General features: G+C 42.5%; 1 protein-coding gene across 9 annotated transcripts in view; it reads left to right on the top strand.

The window, feature by feature from the left end:
- LOC139232470 (rab GTPase-activating protein 1) overlaps window positions 1-21,568 on the top strand; it is a 275,160-nt gene that overhangs the window by 121,342 nt on the left and 132,250 nt on the right. For all 9 annotated transcript variants that reach the window (XM_070862713.1, XM_070862714.1, XM_070862718.1 and 6 more), the window contains one exon: window positions 1,843-1,993. In XM_070862713.1, the coding sequence (XP_070718814.1) occupies window positions 1,843-1,993 (151 nt within the window). The remainder of the gene's footprint in view (window positions 1-1,842; window positions 1,994-21,568) is intronic.

Raw genomic sequence — 21,568 nt, 5'->3', positions numbered from 1 at the left:
TCCCTGCCCTAGCCCTGATCCTTAAATCTTTCTCCAATTTCTCTCCGAGCTCATCTTATCCATGAGACCCATTTCCTGCTCCCTTAACCCTACTCCCACCAAACTGCTGACCACCCAATTTCCTTTTTTGGCTCCCATGTTAGCTGACATTGTTAATGGTTCTTTCTGCTCAGGTGCTGTTCCCCTCTCTCAAATCTGCCATCATCACCCCTCTCAAAAAACAACCTATGACCCCCTCAGTCCTTGCAAACTACCGCCCTTTCCTCTCAAATCCTTGAACGTGTTGTCGCTTCCCAAATCCGTGTCCATCTTTCCCGCAACACCATGTTTGAATCCCTCCATTCTGGTTTCCATGCCTGTCACAGTACCGAAACGGCACTCATCAAAATCACGAATGACATCCTTTGTGACTGTGACAAAGGAAAACTATCCTTCCTCGTCTTTCTTGACTTTTCTGCAGCCTTTGACACGGTTGACCACTATATCCTTCTCCAACACCTTTCCACTGTCACCAGCTGGCTGGGACTGCGCTCGCCTGGTTCCATTTCTATCCATCTATCGCAGCCAGAGAATCACCTGCAACGGCTTCTCTTCCCGCCCCCGCATCGTTACGTCTGGTGTCCCCCAAGGATCTATCCTTGGCCCCTTCCTAGTTTTCATCTACATGTTGCCCCTTCGCGACATCATCCAAAAACACAGCGTCTGTTTCCACATGTACGCTGATGATACCCAGCTCTACCTCACTACCACTTCTCTCGACCCTCCTCGGTCTCTAACTTGTCAGACTGTTTGTCTGACATCCAGTTCTGGATGAGCAGAAATTTTCTACAATTAAATATTGGGACGACCGAAGCCATTGTTTTCGGATTGCCACAAACTCTGTTCCCTCGCCACTGACTCCATCCCTCACCCCAACCTCTCTCTGAGGCTGAACCACACTGTTTGCAACCTTGGTGTCATATTTGACCCTGAAATGAGCCACATATCCTCAGCATAACTAAGACTGCCTATTTCCACCTTCGTAATACCACTCTTGCCTCAGCTCATCCACTGCTGAAATCCTCGTCCATGTCTTTGTTACATCTAGACCTGACTATTCCAAAGCACTCCTGGCTGGCCTCCCACATTCTATCCTTCGCAAACCCCCAAAGTGATCCAAAACTTGGCTGCTTGTGCCCTAACTTGCACCAATCCTGTTCACTGATCACCCCTGTGCTCGCTGACCTATACTGGCTCCTGGTTAAGCAACGCCTCAATTTCAAAATTCTCATCCTTGTTTTCAAATCCCTCTATTGCCTCGCCCCTCCCTATCTCTATAATCTCCTTCAGCCCCACAACCCCCCGAGGCATATGCGCTCCTCTAATTCTGCTCTCTTGTATTCCTGATTATAATCGCTTAACCATTGGTGGCCGTACCTCCTGTTGCCCTTAGCTCTGGAATTTCCTGTCTAAACCTCTCTGCCTCTCTTTCCACTTTCAAGACGCTCCTTTAAAACCTACCTGTTTGACCCAGCTTTTGGTCATTAGCCCTAATTTCTCCTTAAGTGGCACGGTTGAATGTTTTGTCTCTTAACACTCATGTAAAACACCTTGGGCCGTCTCACTACGTTAAAGGCGCTATATAAATACAAGTTGTTGAATGAGGAAATCTACCAATAAAGAAGAAAAATGTTTTTGATTCATCGGTTTATGTAAAATTGCCATCACTATTTCCATGTTAACAGATTCTGCCTGAGCAGATTTGTGGTGTTTTTTAATCGTTAATTGAATGATTATTTTGTAACCAGTAGGCACATTATTTTACTGGAAGTTTCTTATGTACTGCTATGACATTTTGCGCAGGCATCTGAATCTGAGTGTACGACCAAAACCACTGTCTGCCTTAGTAAGAAGTGGTGTCCCCGAGGCTCTACGAGGTGAAGTTTGGCAGCTGCTTGCAGGATGCCATAATAATGACCAGATGGTAGAAGACTACAGAATTCTTATCACAAAAGTAAGTCATTCTACCTTTAACCAAATCTTGTGTCTAGCTTTTATTGAATAGAATTTTCTTATGTTGGTTGATGGACATGTTTTTTTTAAATTTTGTGCCATTTGTATGCACTTCAGATGCCATTTTATTTTTGTTGAGTTTTGAAATTGATGTAATTCTTAAATGGTGGGTAGCTGTTGCAATCCATGAAGTGTCTAGAAACAGTTTATTTAAGTTATCTTTGGACTTCAGCCAAAGGCTTTATTTATAAGTCATCACTCACCTTTTTAATGGTGTACTCACCATCTATTAAACTACAAGTGTATACAAATGCCTTATTAATGATTCAGATTAAGAAATGGTTTATCAGAAGCTATTGCAAAGAGAAACTTGTCAAGTTGTGGTTAAACGTTTACTGAGTCATTGGCTGTTGTTAATCTTGCATTCAGAATTTGCTTTTAGTTTTAAATTGAGTTTTTCAGATGGTTTCATATGTTGCAGCATGTTCAATTGGAACTCCAAAGAATTCCTTTAAAAATTCTTGATCATTGAACGTGTCATAAAAATTTAGTGTTTTAATATCCTACATGAAACTGATTCTCTTCTGATTAGAAAAGGCATTGTCAGCTTAAAAAAAATATGAAAGCTAATTACCAGACTGCTGGATTACCATTTTAATTAAAAATCAAGATTATTTTTAAACAGACTTTTAATTCAAAAAAGAAAATGCAATGCTTGGTATTTAATTCAGTTTTTGATATTTAGCAATTGGAAAAATAACTGAACCTTGTCAGGTCAAGCAATGCTTCACTGAAAATGGGTAATGATGAAAATGTTTTTTACTATTTAAAAATATGCCATTAAAACATTGGAAATATAGTTGTTAGCTTGACTTGTGCAATGCGGTCGTGTGGGTGTGGTTCCAGTTGGTTGCATGCGCTTATATTGGAAATTATTGCCCTGAGTTTGAAATGTAATTTATTTTACATTAGTAAGTAGGTTACTATTCAGTAAATGGAGTACTTTCTGTAAGAGTGAAATACGGAACAGTATTAGTTAATGGAAGCTTTACATTTATCATTTTTACACAGCGGATTGTTTTGATCTGGAAGGGTGGTGGAAGACGACACAATAGTAACTTTCAAAAGGGAATTGGATAAGGATGTGTTTATTATTTGTACCGCAAAAATGGCCACCATGCTCCACCCTTTGTCTACAATTGGTCCCCTTGGAGGATAAGTCACACCCTGAAGTTTCACAGGAATGTGTAACTGCAACCGCCCATCCCAAGGTCTCACTGACTTTGCAAATTGTAACTCGATCCACTTTGACTTCCTGAAGTGACAGAGGACAGAACTCCCCAGAAGACAGCAAGGGCCAGCCAAAGTGCCTTACCCCAGTCCAAGTGCATGCCTCTGCCAGCTGAAGTGCCTTACCCCAGTCCAAGTACATCCCTCACCCAGCCGAAGTCCCGTACCCAAGTCCAAGTGCATCCCTCCCGCTGCACCACCTCACCATAGATGGGGCAGGCATTGAATACGGATTGTTAACGGGTTTATTGGGTATGAAGTGAATAGTGACAGTGTCGTGACTTCTGAATATCATCCACTCCAACGATGTCCCTTGTAGGGGGAGGTTGGAAGAATGTGATCGGTCTTCCCTGAGTTCCCGATCTCCCCGTCTCTTCTCCCCCCCCCCCCCCCCCCCCCAACAGTTTCTCTCTATCTCACTCCCACCACTCCCGCAGTGTGTGTGTGTCTCTCTTTCTTCTCTTCCTCTTCCTCTTCTTCCTCTTCCTCTTCTTCCTCTTCCTCTTCCTCTTCCTCTTCTTCCTCCTCCTCTTCTTCTTCCTCCTCCTCTTCTTCTTCCTCTTCTTCCTCTTCTTCCTCTTCTTCCTCTTCTTCCTCTTCTTCCTCTTCTTCCTCTTCTTCCTCTTCTTCCTCTTCTTCCTCTTCTTCCTCTTCTTCCTCCTCTTCCTCTTCTTCCTCCTCTTCCTCTTCTTCCTCCTCTTCCTCTTCCTCTTCCTCCTCCTCTTCCTCCTCCTCTTCCTCCAATTATGGCACTAATTTGATAGTTCTAACAAAGTCGGCATAGGCACGATGGGCTGAATGGCCTCCTTCATGCTGCATCATTCTATGCTTGTTATGCCTATGGTCTGATTGCAAATTGTCATTGTATACATGATCCTTGTTTAATGCTTATGATTTGATTGCAAAATTTGTGACTCCAACCCTGAATACAATGTGATAAAAGGTGCATTGATGCAAAGCAGGTTACTTTACAGAAGCTGCAGTTATAGTGTAATCTGGAGCAAGGCTTGACCTGGGTTGAGATCAAAGCTATGAGACTCTGTGAAGGAGAGAATTTTAACCTCCAATTTACTCTGCACAAGTTTAGCATTGGTTGAAAGATAAAGTCACGTAAATGTGTAGTGTAAATACATCTTTAATTTACAGAGCATATGTACAAGTTTATAAGGAATTTATATTTTCAGGTTTTGATTAGAATGGAACTCAAATGAAATACAACAAGCTTTCAAAATCTATGATTGTGAAAGGAAATGCAGTATTTAGCATATTTTAAGAAATGTCTTACTTTAAAATACATGTAACCAGTTTTAAAAGTAAATAGAAACTAAACAGTCATTGGTACTATCTCTTTAAGGTGGGTTTTAGAGTTTTTCCATTCGGGCAATCTTTGTAATCGGAGATTACTTTTCATCCACCATGTTGGATATTGTAATTGTTTAATTTGTTTGGGACCTAGAGCAATGAAAACAAACCTATTGAGCTTTGTACACATGAAGCCAATAATAAAGTGACCAGCTTATAATAAGTTACAGCTATGGTGGAATTTCTGAAAGTTGAAGATATTTTGGCACAGTTACTTTAAACACCAACCAATGCAGTTTTGACAGAATTTATATGAATTGATGCTGTGTAGGCAAAGCAACACTACAGACTGCTCAAGGCTGAGGTCCAACCAAAAACCCGGGACCTGAAGAACAGGTGGTGGATGGAGAAAGTACAGGAGATACAACAACTGGCCGACAGCCACGATATGCGAGGATTCTTCATTGCAGTCAAGGCCAGCTACGGTCCAAACTCCCAAGGCCCCAACCCACTGCTGGCCAAGAACAGGGAAACACTCATCAAGGACACCGAGGCTGTCGGGGCCCGCTGGAAGGAGCACTTCGAAGATCTCCTCAACTGAGACTCTGCCTTTGACTTGAGTGTTCTCGACTTCATCCTGCAGCATGCGACCCGCCACCACCTCAGTGAGACCCCAACGTTGCACGAGGTAGGAAAAGCCATAAAAAGGCTCAAGAATAACAAAGCTATGGGAACGGATGGAATCCCTGCTGAGGCGCTAAAGTATGGCGGAGAGATGCTGTTGGCGCGGATACATGACCTCATCTTTCTCATCTGGAGGGAGAAGAGCATGTCGGGAGATCTGAGATGCAGTGATCGTGACCATCTTTAAAAAAGGGGACAAGTCCGACTGCGGCAACTATAGGGGAATCTCCCTGCTTATCAGTCACTGGAAAAGTTGTCACTAGAGTTCTCCTCAGCCGTCTTCTCCCTGTGGCCAAGGAGCTTCTCCCGGAGTCACAGTGTGGATTTTGTCCCCACGGGGCACAACGGACATGACCTTTGCAGCGTGACAGCTGCAGGAAAAATGCAGGGAGCAGCGCCAACCCTTATACATGGCCTTTTTCGACATTGTCATTGTCAACCGCGAGGGTCTATGGGGCGGCGTCCTCCATTTCCGATGCTCCCAAAAGTTTGTCAACCTCCTTCCCTTCGTCTGCTCCACGACGACATGCAGGTTGTGATCCTTACCAACGGATTTATTACAGACCCAATCCATGTCCGGACCAGGGTCAAACAGGGCTGGGTTATCACTCCAACCCTCTTCTCAATCTTCCTTGCTGCCATGCTCCACCTCAGTCATCAAGCTCCCCGCTGGAGTGGAATTAAACTACAGAACCAGTGGGAAGCTGTGTAACCTACGCCACTTCCAGGCCAGGTCCAAGATCACCCCAACCTCTGCTGTTGAGCTGCAGTATGTGGACGACGCCTGCGTCTGCGCACATTCTGAGGCTGAACGCCAGGATATCGTTGGTGTATTTACTGAGGCATATGAAAGCATAGGCCTTACGCTAAACATCCATAGGACAAAGGTCCTCCACCAGCCTGTCCTCGCCGCACAGCACTACCCCCCAGTCAAGATCCACAGCATGTCCCTCGACACGTGGACCATTTCCCATATCTCGGAAGCCTCTTATCAACAAAAACAAACATTGAAGCGAGGATTCAACACCGCCTCCAGTGCGCCAGTGCAGTCTTTGGCTGCCTAAGGAAAAGTGTTTGAAGACCAGGCCCTCAAAACTTCCACCAAGCTCATGGTCTACAGGACTGTAGTAATACCCGCCCTCCTGTATGGATCAGAGCCATGGATAATTTACAGAAGACACCAAGTCGCTGGAGATATATCACCACCGGTGTCTCCAAGATCCTGCAAATCCCCTGGGAGGACAGGCGCACCAACCTCAATGTCCTCGTCCAGGCTAACATCCCCAGTATTGAAGCACTGACCACACTCGATCAGCTTCGCAGGGCAGGCCACATAGTTCGTTTGGCAGACACGAGACTCCCAAAGCAAGTGCTCTATACGGAGCTCCTTCACGGCAAACGAGTCAAAGGTGGGCAGCGGAAGCGTTACAAGGACACCCTCAAAGCCTCCCTGGTAAAATGAGACATCACCACTGACACCTGGGAATCCCTGGCCAAAGACCACCCTAAGTGGAGAAAGTGCATCCGGGAGGGCATTGAGCACTTCGAGTCTCAATGCCGAGAGGGCGAAGAGGTCCAGCACAGGCAGCGGAAAGAGCGTGCGGCAAACCAGTCCCACCCACCCCTTCCCTCAACTACTATCTGTCCCACCTGTGACAGAGTCTGTGGCTCTCGTATTGGACTTTTCAGCCACCAAAGAACTCACTTCAGGAATGGAAGCAAGTCTTCCTCGATTCCAAGGGTTTGCCAATGATATTGCCCATTCCTAATTGCCCTTAACTGAGTGGCTTGCTGGGCCATTTCAGAGTCAACCACATTGCTGTGTGTCTGGAGTCACACACAGGCCAGACCAGGTAAGGACAACAGATTTCTTTCTCTAAAGGACATTAGTGAACCAGATGGGTTCTTAACGACAATCCAGTAGTTTCATGATCACTATTACAGTGCGGCCCCGACCTGCGAGGAACCTTTTTGGTGTGGAAGCAAGTCATCCTCGATTCAAGGGACCGCCTAAAGAGAAGAGAGATTACCGGTGCTAGATTTTTATTCCAGATTTAATTTCCCAAGCTGTCATGGTGGGATTTGAACTCGCGTCCACCATCCGGATCATTTGCCCAGGCCCCTGAATTACTAGACCAGTAACATAACCACTATCCAGTTCCCTTGATTTTGGAACTATTTATTCTCCTAGCCCTTATAATTATTCTGAAACATAGTGATGTTGAGTTTAATTTGTAGAGATAACTTTTTTTAAATTGCCGTAAAAAACACAAGGCGCCCAGTATGGCCTTTTGTGCAATTGTGTTCTCCATAAACAAATGTGCTTCATGGACAACTTTACAGAATCAGTTAATAAACACCATAGAATGGGGGATTATATTTCTATATTCTTCAAGGTAAAATTGTGCTTTTCTCTACAGGTTTCTAACAGGCCAGAGACCATTGTTGTAACTGACTGCAGAACTTAGTTTTAGAATTTATGTTTTTAAAGTGCCGGCATGAAGGGTAAATGGCTATTATGTGCAACTTACAAGTATCTAATTAGACGGATAACGTAAATCGTCTGATCTGTGGGCTTGGCAATTTGTTTAGGCACGACTTTCCAATTCAGGATTTTGTGATCACGTCTGCCTCATAAGCTGAATTGCATCAGTTACTTACGCAGTTTAGGAATAAGAGTCATTCGTGTGTGTATTAGTTGGTACTTTTGATCTAATTAGAGTGTTGATTTCATACGATTTCCCATTTTAATTTCTAATCAAGCGAGTCATTTACTGGAAAAGATCACTAATATTTCCCCAGATTCTTTCTACATGCGGCAGAAATTTTATTGAGACTTTTGTTAATAACACTGATGTGCTAAATTAGTTTGGCACTGCCATGTTTTAATTGGAATTCTTATTTCAGTTTTGATTTTAGTCTTGATTATTTTTTAATAGTCTCAATAAACATCAAAATTAGACTTGCAAATTACTGGCCCACCTAAAAGTACTTTTAAATTAATGTTTATTGCAAATCTGTCTACTAATTGGAGCACCCAACTTGAAAAGCAAAGTCATGTACATGTTCAAATCAGTAATTAGGTTTGTAATAATGTGTTAATTTAATTAAAATTACCAGTTCCACATTTAGTCATATTAGTCTTAAGTCCTCTGATATTCCGATTGGGAAGTGAAAAGATGACTCATTACTAAAGTTTATGTCAGGAACCAGTACCTAAATCTTCAAGAACGTGCTTAAAAAATAGAGAAATAACATGCTTCTGTTCCAAGCATGAAGAGTTTTGCAGCTGTAGGATTTAAAACGTCTGTTGTTGCATTTTTATTACAAAAAGCACAATTGTGTTTGGCTTTCAAAATGATGGTTTGAACTATTGAAATCACTACTTCAAATATTTTGATCACTTTCTAGCAGTGCGAAAGTTTACAAAAGCACACAAAATATAACTGCCTTTTATAAACCACTTCACAGGTGCATACTTGAAGTTCAGTATGTGTTGATTATATAGTTAAAAATTAACATATTCCTAACAATATGGACATCTTGAGCCAATACCTCAAATGTTTAAAATACATAACACAGGTTGAACCTCCCTTATCTGGAACCATCGGGACTTGGCCTTTTCCGGATGAGGGATGGTCACGTTAAATTGGATGGTACAGGTACTGAATAAGGGGATATTGGGGCTGGCTGGCTTTGGGCTGGGAGTGCGGCAGAGATATCATGGGATTGGGTCCGGTGGATTGCGGGAGTTGGTAGTGAGGAAGGACTTCAATTTGTTCATGTAGGAGTTCAGCGCATGCGCCACTCGGTGGCCGGGAATGGTTCTGGGCGAGGGATAATTCCGGATAAGGGAGGTTCAATCTGTACACTAGTTTATGTACCCCCCGATGTCACTATATTGATGCCTATTGTAACAAAATGACTTGGTATTTGAATCGATTCTTCCATGTATAACAGTGCAGTTGTACTGCAATTATGCTTTTAGATTGGTGCAACTTTTGAGAGTTGTGCAGCCTGGCAATATTGCCATTGCTGCTGTCAGTTTCTGTAATTTCACTTGCATGCTTTCGAGCAGAGTTCTGAGCAAGCAAGGAGAGCACCCCTATTTGAAACCAACATTGCCATTCTATAATATGTCCAAGGAGAATTTTTAAAATATAAATTATAGTGGTGTTCCTTATGACCAATTTGCTTCTCCATTTGAGAACTGTAGCAGCTTTTGAGTGAAAAAAATCTAAATGGACTGGATTACTTGTCCCATTTATTTCAATAACATTGTAAGTGGAGAACTTTAAGTTTTGATCATTTCTATACTTCAATTTGTGATTGACCTGAATGCTATTCACATGTTATGAATAAGGATTTGTTTGGAGGAAATCAGTAGTGATGTATAGCCTTGGTTCCACCAGGACCACTCGGCTTCAGACCTCATTACAGCCTTGGTCCAGACATGGACAAAAGAGCTGAATTCCAGAGGTGAGGTGAGAGTAACAGCCCTTGACATCAAAGCAGCATTTGACCGAGTGTGGCATCAAAGAGTCTCAGTAAAATTAAAGTCAGTGGAAATCAGGAGTCATAAAGAAAGAAAAGAAAGACTTGGATTTATATAGCGCCTTTCACAACCACCGGACGTCTCAAAGCACTTTGCAGCCAATGAAGTACTTTTGGAGTGTAGCCACTGTTGTAATGTAGGAAACATGGCAGCCAATGTGCACACAAGCAAGCTCCCACAAACAGTAATGTGATGATGACCAGATAATCTCTTTTTTTTAATGTTGATTGAGGGATAAATATTAGCCAGGACACCGGGGATAATGCCCCTGCTCCTCTTCGAAATAGTGCATGGGATCTTTTACATCCACTTGAGAGAACAGACGGGACCTCAGTTTAATGTCTCATCCGAAAGATGTCACCTCCGACAGTGCAGTGCTTCCCCAGGCTAGATTTTTTTTTTCCCTACTCCAATCCCTGGAGTGGGACTTGAACACACACAACCTTCTGACTCAGGTGAGTATGCTACCCACTGAGCTACAGCTGACATAGTATACCTAGCACAATGGAAGATGGTTGTGGTTGTTGAAGGTCAATCATCCCAGCCCCAGGACATCACTGAAGGAGTTCCTCAGGGCAGTGTCCTCTGTCCAAGTATCTTCAGCTGCATCATCAATGACCTTCCCTCCATCATAAGGTCAGAAGTGGAGATGTTCGCTGATGATTGCACAGTGTTCAGTGCCATTCGCAACTCCTAAGAAAATGAAGCAGTCCATGCCCGCATGACTAGGATGACATTCAGGCTCGGGCTGATAAGTGGCAAGTAACATTCACGCCACACAAGTGCCAGGCAATGACCATCTCCAACAAGCGAGAGTCTAACCACCTCCCCTTGATATTCAACAGCATTACCATCACCAAATCTCCCACCATCGGCATCCTGGGGGTCACCATTTACCAGAAACTTAACTGGACCTGCCACATAATTACTGTGGCATCAAGAGCAGAGGCTGTTCTGCGGCGTGTCTCACCTTCTGACTCCCCGAAAGCCTTTCCACCATCTACAAGGCACGTCAGAGTGTGATGGATAACTCTCCACTTGCCTGGATGAGTGCAGATCCAACAACACTCCAGAAGCTCAATACCATCCTGGCCAAAGCCGCTTGATTAACACCCTATCCACTACCTTCAACGTTCACTCCTTTTATCACCAGCCCACTGTGGCTGCAGTGTGTACCATCTACAATGTACTGCAGCAGCTCGCTAAGGCTTCAGCAGCAGCACCTCCCAAACCCACAACCTTTACCACTTAGAAGGACAAGGGCAGCAGGCGCATGGGAGCACCATCACCTGCAAGTTCCCCTCCAATTTGCACACCATCCTGACTTGGAAATATATCATCATTCCTTCATCCTTGCTGGGTCAAAATCCTGGAACTCCTTCCCTAACAGCACTGTAGGAGTTCCTTCACCACAAGGTCTGCAACGGTTCAAGAAGGTGGCTCACCACCATCTTCTCGAGGGCAATTGGGGATGGGCAATAAATGTTGGCCTTGCCCACTATGCCCACATCCCAAAATGAATTTTTTAAAAGATAGAACGTATATCCCCCAGTCAGGACCACATAATCCTTTAATAGTGCCTCTGTGGCCTTCCTCAGTTATTTTTCCTTTATCAGTCACATTGATGCTAATCCCATGAGAGAAGCAATCCTTTTTTTGACAGAATAGCACACCAACAGTATTGTAGCTTGATAATTATATTCATTAAATTTAGGATTTAATTACATAGGTTTACATAGTATATATGGCACAGAAACAGGCCATGCGGCCCATCCAGTCCATGCCGGCGTTTATGCTCCACTCAATCCTCCTCCTGTCTTTTCTCATCTAAATCTATCGGCATAACCCTCTATTCCCTTTTGCCTTACATACCTGTCTAGCCTCCCCTTAAATGTATCCATACTATTTGCTTCAACCACTCCCTATGGTAGTGAATTCCACATTCTCACCACTTTGGATAAAGAAGTTTCTTCTGAATTCCCTGTTGGATTTCTTGATTATCTTATATTGATGGCCTCTCATTATGCTCTTTCCCACAAGTGGAATAATTCTGTCTGTATCCAGTCTATCAAATCTTTCACAATTTTATAGGCCTCTATTAGGTCACCCCTCAGCCTTTTTCCAAGAGAGGAGACCCAGCCTGTTCATCCTTTTCTGATACATGTACCATCACATTTCTGGTATCATCCTTGTAAATCTTCTCTGCACCCTCTCCACTGCCTCCTTTTTTATACTATGGCGGCTAGAACTGTACGCAGCACTGTGTGGTCTAACCAAGGTTTGATACAGGTTTAGCATAACTTCCCTACTTTTCAATTCTGTAACTCTAGAAATAAACCCTAGTGCTTGGTTTGCTTTTTATGGCCTGGCTAACCTGTGTCGCAACTTTGTGATTTGTGTATTTGTACACTGAGATCCCTTTGTTCCTCTACCCACCTAGACTTACACGCTCCAAGTAATAAATGACCTCTCTATTCTTCCTACCAAAATGTAATACCTCACATTTATCTGTGTTGAACTTCATTTGCCAATTATATGCCCACTCTGCAAGTTTATTAATGTCCTCCTGTAATTTGTTGCAGTCCTTTTCAGTATTGACTATCTTTCCCCCCCACCCCCCCCCCCTCCTATTTTGTGTCATCTGCAAATTTAGAAATTGTGTTTTTGATTCCAAAGTTGAAGTCGTTAATATAAACTGAACAACAGTGGTCCCAGCAATGATCCTTGTGGAACACCACAACCCACCTTCTGCCACTGTGAATAGCTATCTTTTACCCCTACTCTCTGCTCTCTCTCTTGAAGCCAGCTAACTATCCATTCTGCTACTTGTCCCCTGACTCTGCATTCTTTAACCTTGTTCATCAGTTTATTATTGGGTACCTTATCGAAGGCCTTTTGAAAATCTAGATAAATTACTATTGTCTACTGTTATCTCTTCAAAAAAATTCAATGAGGTTGGTCAAGCAAGACTTTCCCTTTTGAAATCCATGCTGACTATTCATTACTATATTTTTGGTTTCTAGATGTTCTTCTGTTTTCTCCTTTAGAAGGGATTCCATTATTTTTCCTACCACAGATGTTAAGCTGACTGATCTATAATTCCCTGGAAATCTTCTAGCCCCCTTTTTAAATATAGATATTACATTAGCTATCCGCCAGTCCTCTGGCACTACATCTTTTTCTAATGAATTATGAAATGTGTAGTAATGCCACTGCTATCTCTTCCCTAGATTCTTTTTAAATGTGTGGATGCAATCTATCCAGACTGGGATTTAATCCTGAGTTTGATTAGTTTATTTAATATTTTCCCATTTTATTTTATTTTATTTTAAATGCACTAATCTCTGCTAATCTCATCATCCAATGTCACGTCCACCTGTTCTAGCTCCCTGGTAAATAATGAAGCAAAATAATTATTTAATATTGCTACCATCTCTCTTTCATTACCTGTGGTATTGTCCTGTCTATCTCTGGCCCTATTCCCATTCCAACCATCTTTTTTATTGATGTGCATGTTAAATATTTGACTTTTTTTGTTTTATGTTCTTTGATTTAATTTCATAGTTCCTCTTTGCCTTCCTGGTTGTTCTTTTTTGACTTCTCTACTAATCTCTTTGTATTCTCCCTTATCATGCACTCCCCTGCTGCCAATGTAAATGTATGCCTCTTTCCTTACCCTCAATTGTTCTCTTATGGCTTTATTCATCCATGGAGTCTCATTAATGTTTAATTTGTTCTTTCCTTTTAGCGGAATATATTCCTGCACTCTGTTGAACACTGTTTTAAATGTTTCCCATTGCTGTTCTGCATTGTTGTTTGCCAATATTGTTGCCCATCTTATTTTCATAAGTTCTATTCTCAGCCCCTCAATCAGCTTTTCACCAATCTATTGAACTGTTTTTTGCCATACTCGTGCCCTTCTCAAATATCATCTTAAAGCGTATTATATTATGGTCACTATTGCCTAGATGTTCCCCTAATTTTATCTCTTATCTACTCTGGTTCATTTCCCCATTACTAGATACAAGAGCGATTCTTTCCTTGGGCTTTTAACATATTGGTTTAGAAAGGAATCCTGTACACATTGTAGGAACTCCATTCCCTATCTCCTATACCTACCTCTTCTGTTCAGTTAATATTGGGGTAGTTGAAATCCCCTATGATGATTTATTCTATTTTTTACTCTTTTTTTTTTTCCCCTAATCTGCATATTCCTTCCTCCACCTCCCTTCCACTATTAGGTGGTCTGTAGACTACACCTATTAGTGTGATTAATCCTTTATTATCTCTCGCCTTTATCTGTAAAAAAATATTTTTATACCCACTCCATGTTTCAAGGTTTGTATCATCTAGAGTTGTGTCTGTAACTGATAACACCAGGTGTTTCTAATACCCTCCAGTGGACTCTGATTATGTTGTGGAAATTAAAAGTTTCCAAAATATATAATTGGTTTATTTTGTAATGCACCATTCCCTGACCAAGAAGTGGGACACAAGATATACTTCTAGGCTTTCAAAGAGTATTCTTGAACTAGCTGGTTAATCATGTACAGAAGTCCTTTTAGGTTGATTCTGTTTTTTTTTCTCCATTCCCTATTTTATGGGACTGGCAATGACTTGCAGTAATGTCACTTTTGCTCATTCACAATGAAACCTCTGCAAGTATATAGCAAAATGTTTTCTTGTTTCAACAATCTTTTGACTGATTTTCTATCCATCTCTGATCAATACATTACAGGTTGAACCTCCCTTATCCAGAACTTCCTTATCCAGAACTCCCTTATCCAGAACTCCCTTATCCAGAATTCCCTTATCCAGAACCACCCCTCGTCTGGAACCACATCCGGCCACTGGGTAGCGTATGCGCAGAACTCCAATATGAGCAAATTGAAGTCCCTTCCTCACTACCAACTCCCACAATCACTGGCCTGGCCCCATGATCCACTGCCGCCCCGCCCCCCATGATCTCTCTGCTGCGCTCCCAGACCCAAGCCAGCCAGCCCCAATATCCTCTTGCTCAGTACCTGTACTATCCAATTTAACGTGACCAGTCCTCGTCCGGAAAAATCCCTTATCTGGAACAGGCCAGGCCCTGAGGATTCCAGATAAGGGAGGTTCAACCTGTACTTCTATTTGTCACAAAAGTCTGTCATCACAGCAGTCTTGATTGGGGAACCGCCCTAGGCAACAATTCCATCCCCTTCCCTGGTTATTGTCTCGGGCTGAACCAGACAGTTCGCAACCTCACTTGCTGTTTGATTTGATCGAGCTTTCCATCACTAATACCGCCTACTTCTACCTCAGTAATATCACCCATCTCTGCCTCATCCCTGCTGCAGCTGAGACTCTCATCCACAAGAACATAAGAAATAGGAGCAGGAGTAGGCCACACGGCCCCTTGAGCCGTAAGATCATGGCTTTTGGCCCCCGTACTCCTTCATTTTAAAATGTTCATTCTCGTGTTTAAATGGCCTCTCCCTTCCTATCTCTAACCTCCCTTCAGCCCAACAACCCTCAGAGTGCTAATGACTCCTTTGGCTCGGTGTCAATTTTTGTCTGATTACACTCCTCTGAAGCGCCTTGGGACGTTTTTACTAATTAAAGGCAAATTATTGTTGACCTTGTGTTTTGAATCGGTGCCTAAAAATATTTGCCACTTAATTATGGATATGATAACTACTTGTGTTTATATAGCGCTCTTCAATGTAGAAAAATATCGCAAGATGCTTTACAGAGGTGTAAGGAAAATGCATGCTTAGCCAGAGGAGGAGAGATTAGATGGGAACCAACAGATTATAAAATAAATGACTGAATCTGAGAAAAAGTGTGACCCAAGAGTTCTCAATTTTTGTAAATTAGCTTTTTTTTTAAGTATATAAATGTGAAGTGTCACAGGAACTACTTTAGAAATCTTGCTCCTCTTCTGTATGACTTTTTACAACAGTGTAATCTGCGAAATCAGAATTTGACTCATGTTAAAAAAAATGCTATTTTTTAAGGGGTTGAAAGCCTAGAAGACTACATGTAGACTGGGTAGATGGTTGCCTAGATAGTACTTGTTTTTATTTATATCACCAATTCTGCAGACAAAAGCTGCCCAATGTTTGTAGAAGGTATCTTTTTACTTGAATGTAAAAATGATTGCAATGCCTTTTTTAAAAAAAAAAAATGCTTACTATATTTTGAACAATATAGGGAGTCGAGGATTATGGGGAACGGGCAGGAAAGTGGAGTTGAGGCCAAGATCGGATCAGCCATAATCTTATTGAATGGCGGAGCAGGCTCAAGGGGCCAAATGGCTTACTCCTGCTTTTATGTTCTTATGTTCTATTTAAACTCAAACTAAATGCCTTGGCATCATTCAGAATTTGTAAACTCTTCTGGAAAAACTGGATGGTTATTTTGGGGAACATTTTTCCAATTGTAATGTGTCAACTGGTAGCATTGGTATACATAATTCAGGAAGATGCATCATTATTACCATAAATTATCGCTCACTCTACTTCCGACACTAATAGACCCTTTTAATGTTATTGCTTATGCAGATAGTTATTAATTGCTTCACTCATTGTTTTTCTGGATTAGCTTTGTAAAATTAGTTTTAATTTTATTGCTGAAATATTTGCATCAAATCTCAGTTATATTTCATAGCCCCCAAAAATGCATTCCATTTGGATCACTACTCTTTCAACATGCATTAGGCAACTTTTTAAAAGGCATCAGCCATCCACCTGGTCCACATGTTGTCTTACATAGAAACATAGAAAATAGGTGCAGGAGTAGGCCATTCGGCCCTTCTAGCCTGCACCGCCATTCAATGAGTTCATGGCTGAACATTCAACTTCAGTACCCCATTCCTGCTTTCTCGCCATACCCCTTGATCCCCCTAGTAGTAAGGACCTCATCTAACTCCTTTTTGAATATATTTAGTGAATTGGCCTCAACAACTTTCTGTGGTAGAGAATTCCACAGGTTCACCACTCTCTGGGTGAAGAAATTCCTCCGCATCTCGGTCCTAAATGGCTTACCCCTTATCCTTAGACTGTGACCTCTGGTTCTGGACTTCCCCAACATTGGGAACATTCTTCCTGCATCTAACCTGTCTGTCCCCGTCAGAATTTTAAATGTTTCTATGAGGTCCCCTCTCATTCTTCTGAACTCCAGTGAATACAAGCCCAGTTGATCCAGTCTTTCTTGATAGGTCAGTCCCGCCATCCCGGGAATCAGTCTGGTGAACCTTCGCTGCACTCCCTCAATAGCAAGAATGTCCTTCCTCAGGTTAGGAGACCAAAACTGTTCACAATACTCCAGGTGTGGCCTCACCAAGGCCCTGTACAACTGTAGCAACACCTCCCTGCCCCTGTACTCAAATCCCCTTGCTATGAAGGCCAACATGCCATTTGCTTTCTTAACCGCCTGCTGCACCTGCATGCCAACCTTCAATGACTGATGTACCGTGACACCCAGGTCTCTTTGCACCTCCCCTTTTCCTAATCTGTCACCATTCAGATAATAGTCTGTCTCTCTGTTTTTACCACCAAAGTGGATAACCTCACATTTATCCACATTATACTTCATCTGCCATGCATTTGCCCACTCGCCTAACCTATCCAAGTCGCTCTGCAGCCTCACAGCATTCTCCTCGCAGCTCACACTGCCACCCAACTTAGTGTCATCTGCAAATTTGGAGATACTACATTTAATCCCCTCATCTAAATCATTAATGTACAGTGTAAACAGCTGGGGCCCCAGCACAGAACCTTGCGGTACCCCACTAGTCACTGCCTGCCATTCTGAAAAGTACCCATTTACTCCTACTCTTTGCTTCCTGTCTGACAACCAGTTGTCAATCCATGTCAGTACACTACCCCCAATCCCATGTGCTCTAACTTTGCACATCAATCTCTTGTGTGGGACCTTGTCGAACGCCTTCTGAAAGTCCAAATATACCACATCAACTGGTTCTCCCTTATCCACTCTACTGGAAACATCCTCAAAAAATTCCAGAAGATTTGTCAAGCATGATTTCCCTTTCACAAATCCATGCTGACTTGGACCTATCATGTCACCTCTTTCCAAATGCACTGCTATGACATCCTTAATAATTGATTCCATCATTTTACCCACTACCGATGTCAGGCTGACCGGTCTATAATTCCCTGTTTTCTCTCTCCCTCCTTTTTTAAAAAGTGGGGTTACATTGGCTACCCTCCACTCCATAGGAACTGATCCAGAGTCAATGGAATGTTGGAAAATGACTGTCAACGCATCCACTATTTCCAAGGCCACCTCCTTAAGTACTCTGGGATGCAGTCCATCAGGCCCTGGGGATTTATCGGCCTTCAATCCCATCAATTTCCCCAACACAATTTCCCGGCTAATAAGGATTTCCCTCAGTTCCTCCTCCTTACTAGACCCCCCGACCCCTTTTATAACCGGAAGGTTGTTCGTGTCCTCCTTCGTGAATACCGAACCAAAGTACTTGTTCAATTGGTCCGCCATTTCTTTGTTCCCCGTTATGACTTCCCCTGATTCTGACTGCAGGGGACCTACGTTTGTCTTTACTAACCTTTTTCTCTTTACATATCTATAGAAACTTTTGCAATCCGTCTTAATGTTCCCTGCAAGCTTCTTCTCGTACTCCATTTTCCCTGCCCTAATCAAACCCTTTGTCCTCCTCTGCTGAGTTCTAAATTTCTCCCAGTCTTCTGAGCTATACATAGGTTTCTTCTGTTCCCCCCACCCCATATCTCCTATGGGGCTGCCAATCCAGTTGTATGGATCTGTACATGTGGTGTGAAGTATTAAATCTCTGCACTCCTAAAATTCTAGCCTCTTGCACATCCCTGATTTTCACTGCACCAGCATTGCCAGATGTGCCTTCAGTTGCCTCGTTCCTAAGCTCTGGAATTCCCTCCCTAAACCCCCCCTCCTTTAAAGATGCTCCTTAAAACCTACCTCAAAGCCTCCCTGGTGGAGTGCGACATCATCACTGACACCTGGGAGTCCCTGGCCAAAGACTGCCCAAGGTGGAGAAAGTGCATCTGGGAGGGCATTGAGCTCTTCGAATCTCAACGCTGCGAGCGTGAAGAGATCGGGCAGCGGAAGGAGTGTGTGGTAAATCAGTCCCACCTTAGGCAGGGTCTGTGGCTCTCATGTTGGACTGTTCAGCCACCAAAGAACTCGCATTAGGAGTGGAAGCAAGTCTTCCTCGATTTCGAGGGACTGCCTATGATGATAAAACCTACCTACAACGTTCTCCCTAAGGTGTGCGGGCGGGCGGCTGCGCATCGATTGGGAGGTCCTGCGCAGGCCGCTCACAAGCTGTTGCCGCTGGAAAAGATACTATGCAGCAAATTTAAAGGGACTTCGTACAAAAAAAATTGGAGAGAATATTGCCTACCTAATACTACCTCATGTAGCTCAGTGTGTCATTTTGTTTGATAAGCTCCTGGTGAAGCATCTTGGGACATTTTACTAAGTTAAAGCTGCTATGTAAATGCAAGTTGCAGCTAATTTTGTATTTGGATGAGGTGAGAATATAACATTTGGGGAGAAATGTAAGCTTTTCACTGGGCTTATGTGAGGATAAGACAAATGATTCAGAGACAAAAGATGAAAAACAGTGGAGCAGGAAATGAGAACACTAATTGTTGTAGCCTTCAAGTGAGAAACCCTTTGAGATAGAAAAGAGAAATAAGAGTTCAGAATCGAGCCAAGGGAGGGTTCTGAGAGAGCAACACTAAAATGACCTTTAATCTCCAATTAATATTACAACCTGCCACTGGTTTTCTTGTAGACCTATTGGAGGCGGTTGATAAAATAGGGACCCAAGCAATTCAATGTAATTGTGTACTGCTGGAGATTATATTAAAAATAGAATGACTATTTAAGATTCATATTTGACTCTATTTATTACAAATATCTGGTTGGAACATGAGGGGAAGTGTACTTCTGGAGTGAAGTCTTAATTAGCATTAACTTCCGAGTGTCGGAATCAAAGTTTAGGATACTGTTGTTATTGCTAAAGTCGGCCTTATTTTCTTTGACACGAGGCTTGGAAATTGACTTGGAGCCAATTCTATGCACCGTGAATTAGTGTTTGCATCCTAATGCAAAATGTTCCCCTGACACAAGCACACAGAACCAGCTCCACACACTTGGCGAGCAAGGACTGAAGATGCTTTATACCTAGGAGCTGGCCAGATCCAGGACCTGGGTCTGCACTGCTGTTGAAACTTGAGTTCCCCTCCTTTATATTGAAAACCATCAACTGCAATCCCTCTCCACCTTTTTTATCCACAAAGCCTTTATTTAGGAGGATACTAAGAACAAACATAGCTTCTAATCTCTATCCCCAAATATATTCTGGAGCCCATTTACAGCTATTGATTTACAGTGCTCCACTTAGCCGGTCTAATAAATAAGTTATTTCACTGCAATTTTACAGATTTTTGTCAGCTGTGGCTAAAGTTAAAAGACCAATCTGCCTGCTGTCCAAATACAGTTATAAAATAAATTATAATTTTAATGGTTATTTTGGAGATTTTAAAGTTATCAGTTGTATTTCTATTGAAAATGGCCTTATCAGTTACATTTAATTGATAATCTAAGTATAAGGCTTTTTTACCTTCCGTGAGGCTGAAGATGTCACAAACATTTATTTCTGCAACACAGTTTGAGTTTTGCTTTTATTTTCATAAAATCCTATAGTAAATCCATTGCAAAATATGGTGTATTGATGCAGAAAGCAGGAAGAGTAGATAAAATACACCAGGGTACTGAAAGCCAAACATTCTCGCTGCCAATTAAATTTCTCTACAGTGAGGCTAGCCAAACTTTTCGATTAAAAATGCATTATCAAGCTTTGAAATTCATCCTGAAATTCTGCACAATTTAGTTGAACAAATTTGGCAAATATTTTAGGTTACCAAGTTTCAGTAGTGGGTAAAATGATGGAATCAATTATTAAGGATGTCATAGCAGCGCATTTGGAAAGAGGTGACATGATAGATCCAAGTCAGCATGGATTTGTGAAAGGGAAATCATGCTTGACAAATCTTCTGGAATTTTTTGAGGATGTTTCCAGTAGAGTGGACAAGGGAGAACCAGTTGATGTGGTATATTTGGACTTTCAGAAGGCTTTCGACAAGGTCCCACACAAGAGATTAATGTGCAAAGTTAAAGCACATGGGATTGGGGGTAGTGTGCTGACATGGATTGAGAACTGGTTGTCAGACAGGAAGCAAAGAGTAGGAGTAAAAGGGTACTTTTCAGAATGGCAGGCAGTGACTAGTGGGGTACCGCAAGGTTCTGTGCTGGGGCCCCAGCTGTTTACATTGTACATTAATGATTTAGACGAGGGGATTAAATGTAGTATCTCCAAATTTGCAGATGACACTAAGTTGGGTGGCAGTGTGAGCTGCGAGGAGGATGCTATGAGGCTGCAGAGTGACTTGGATAGGTTAGGTGAGTGGGCAAATGCATGGCAGATGAAGTATAATGTGGATAAATGTGAGGTTATCCACTTTGGTGGTAAAAACAGAGAGACAGACTATTATCTGAATGGTGACAGATTAGGAAAAGGGGAGGTGCAACGAGACCTGGGTGTCATGGTACATCAGTCATTGAAGGTTGGCATGCAGGTACAGCAGGCGGTTAAGAAAGCAAATGGCATGTTGGCCTTCATAGCGAGGGGATTTGAGTTCAGGGGCAGGGAGGTATTGCTACAGTTGTACAGGGCCT

Source organism: Pristiophorus japonicus, chromosome 20, assembly GCF_044704955.1.
Source record: "Pristiophorus japonicus isolate sPriJap1 chromosome 20, sPriJap1.hap1, whole genome shotgun sequence".
NCBI lineage: Eukaryota > Metazoa > Chordata > Chondrichthyes > Pristiophoridae > Pristiophorus > Pristiophorus japonicus.
This window is presented reverse-complemented; position numbering and strand designations above follow the sequence as displayed.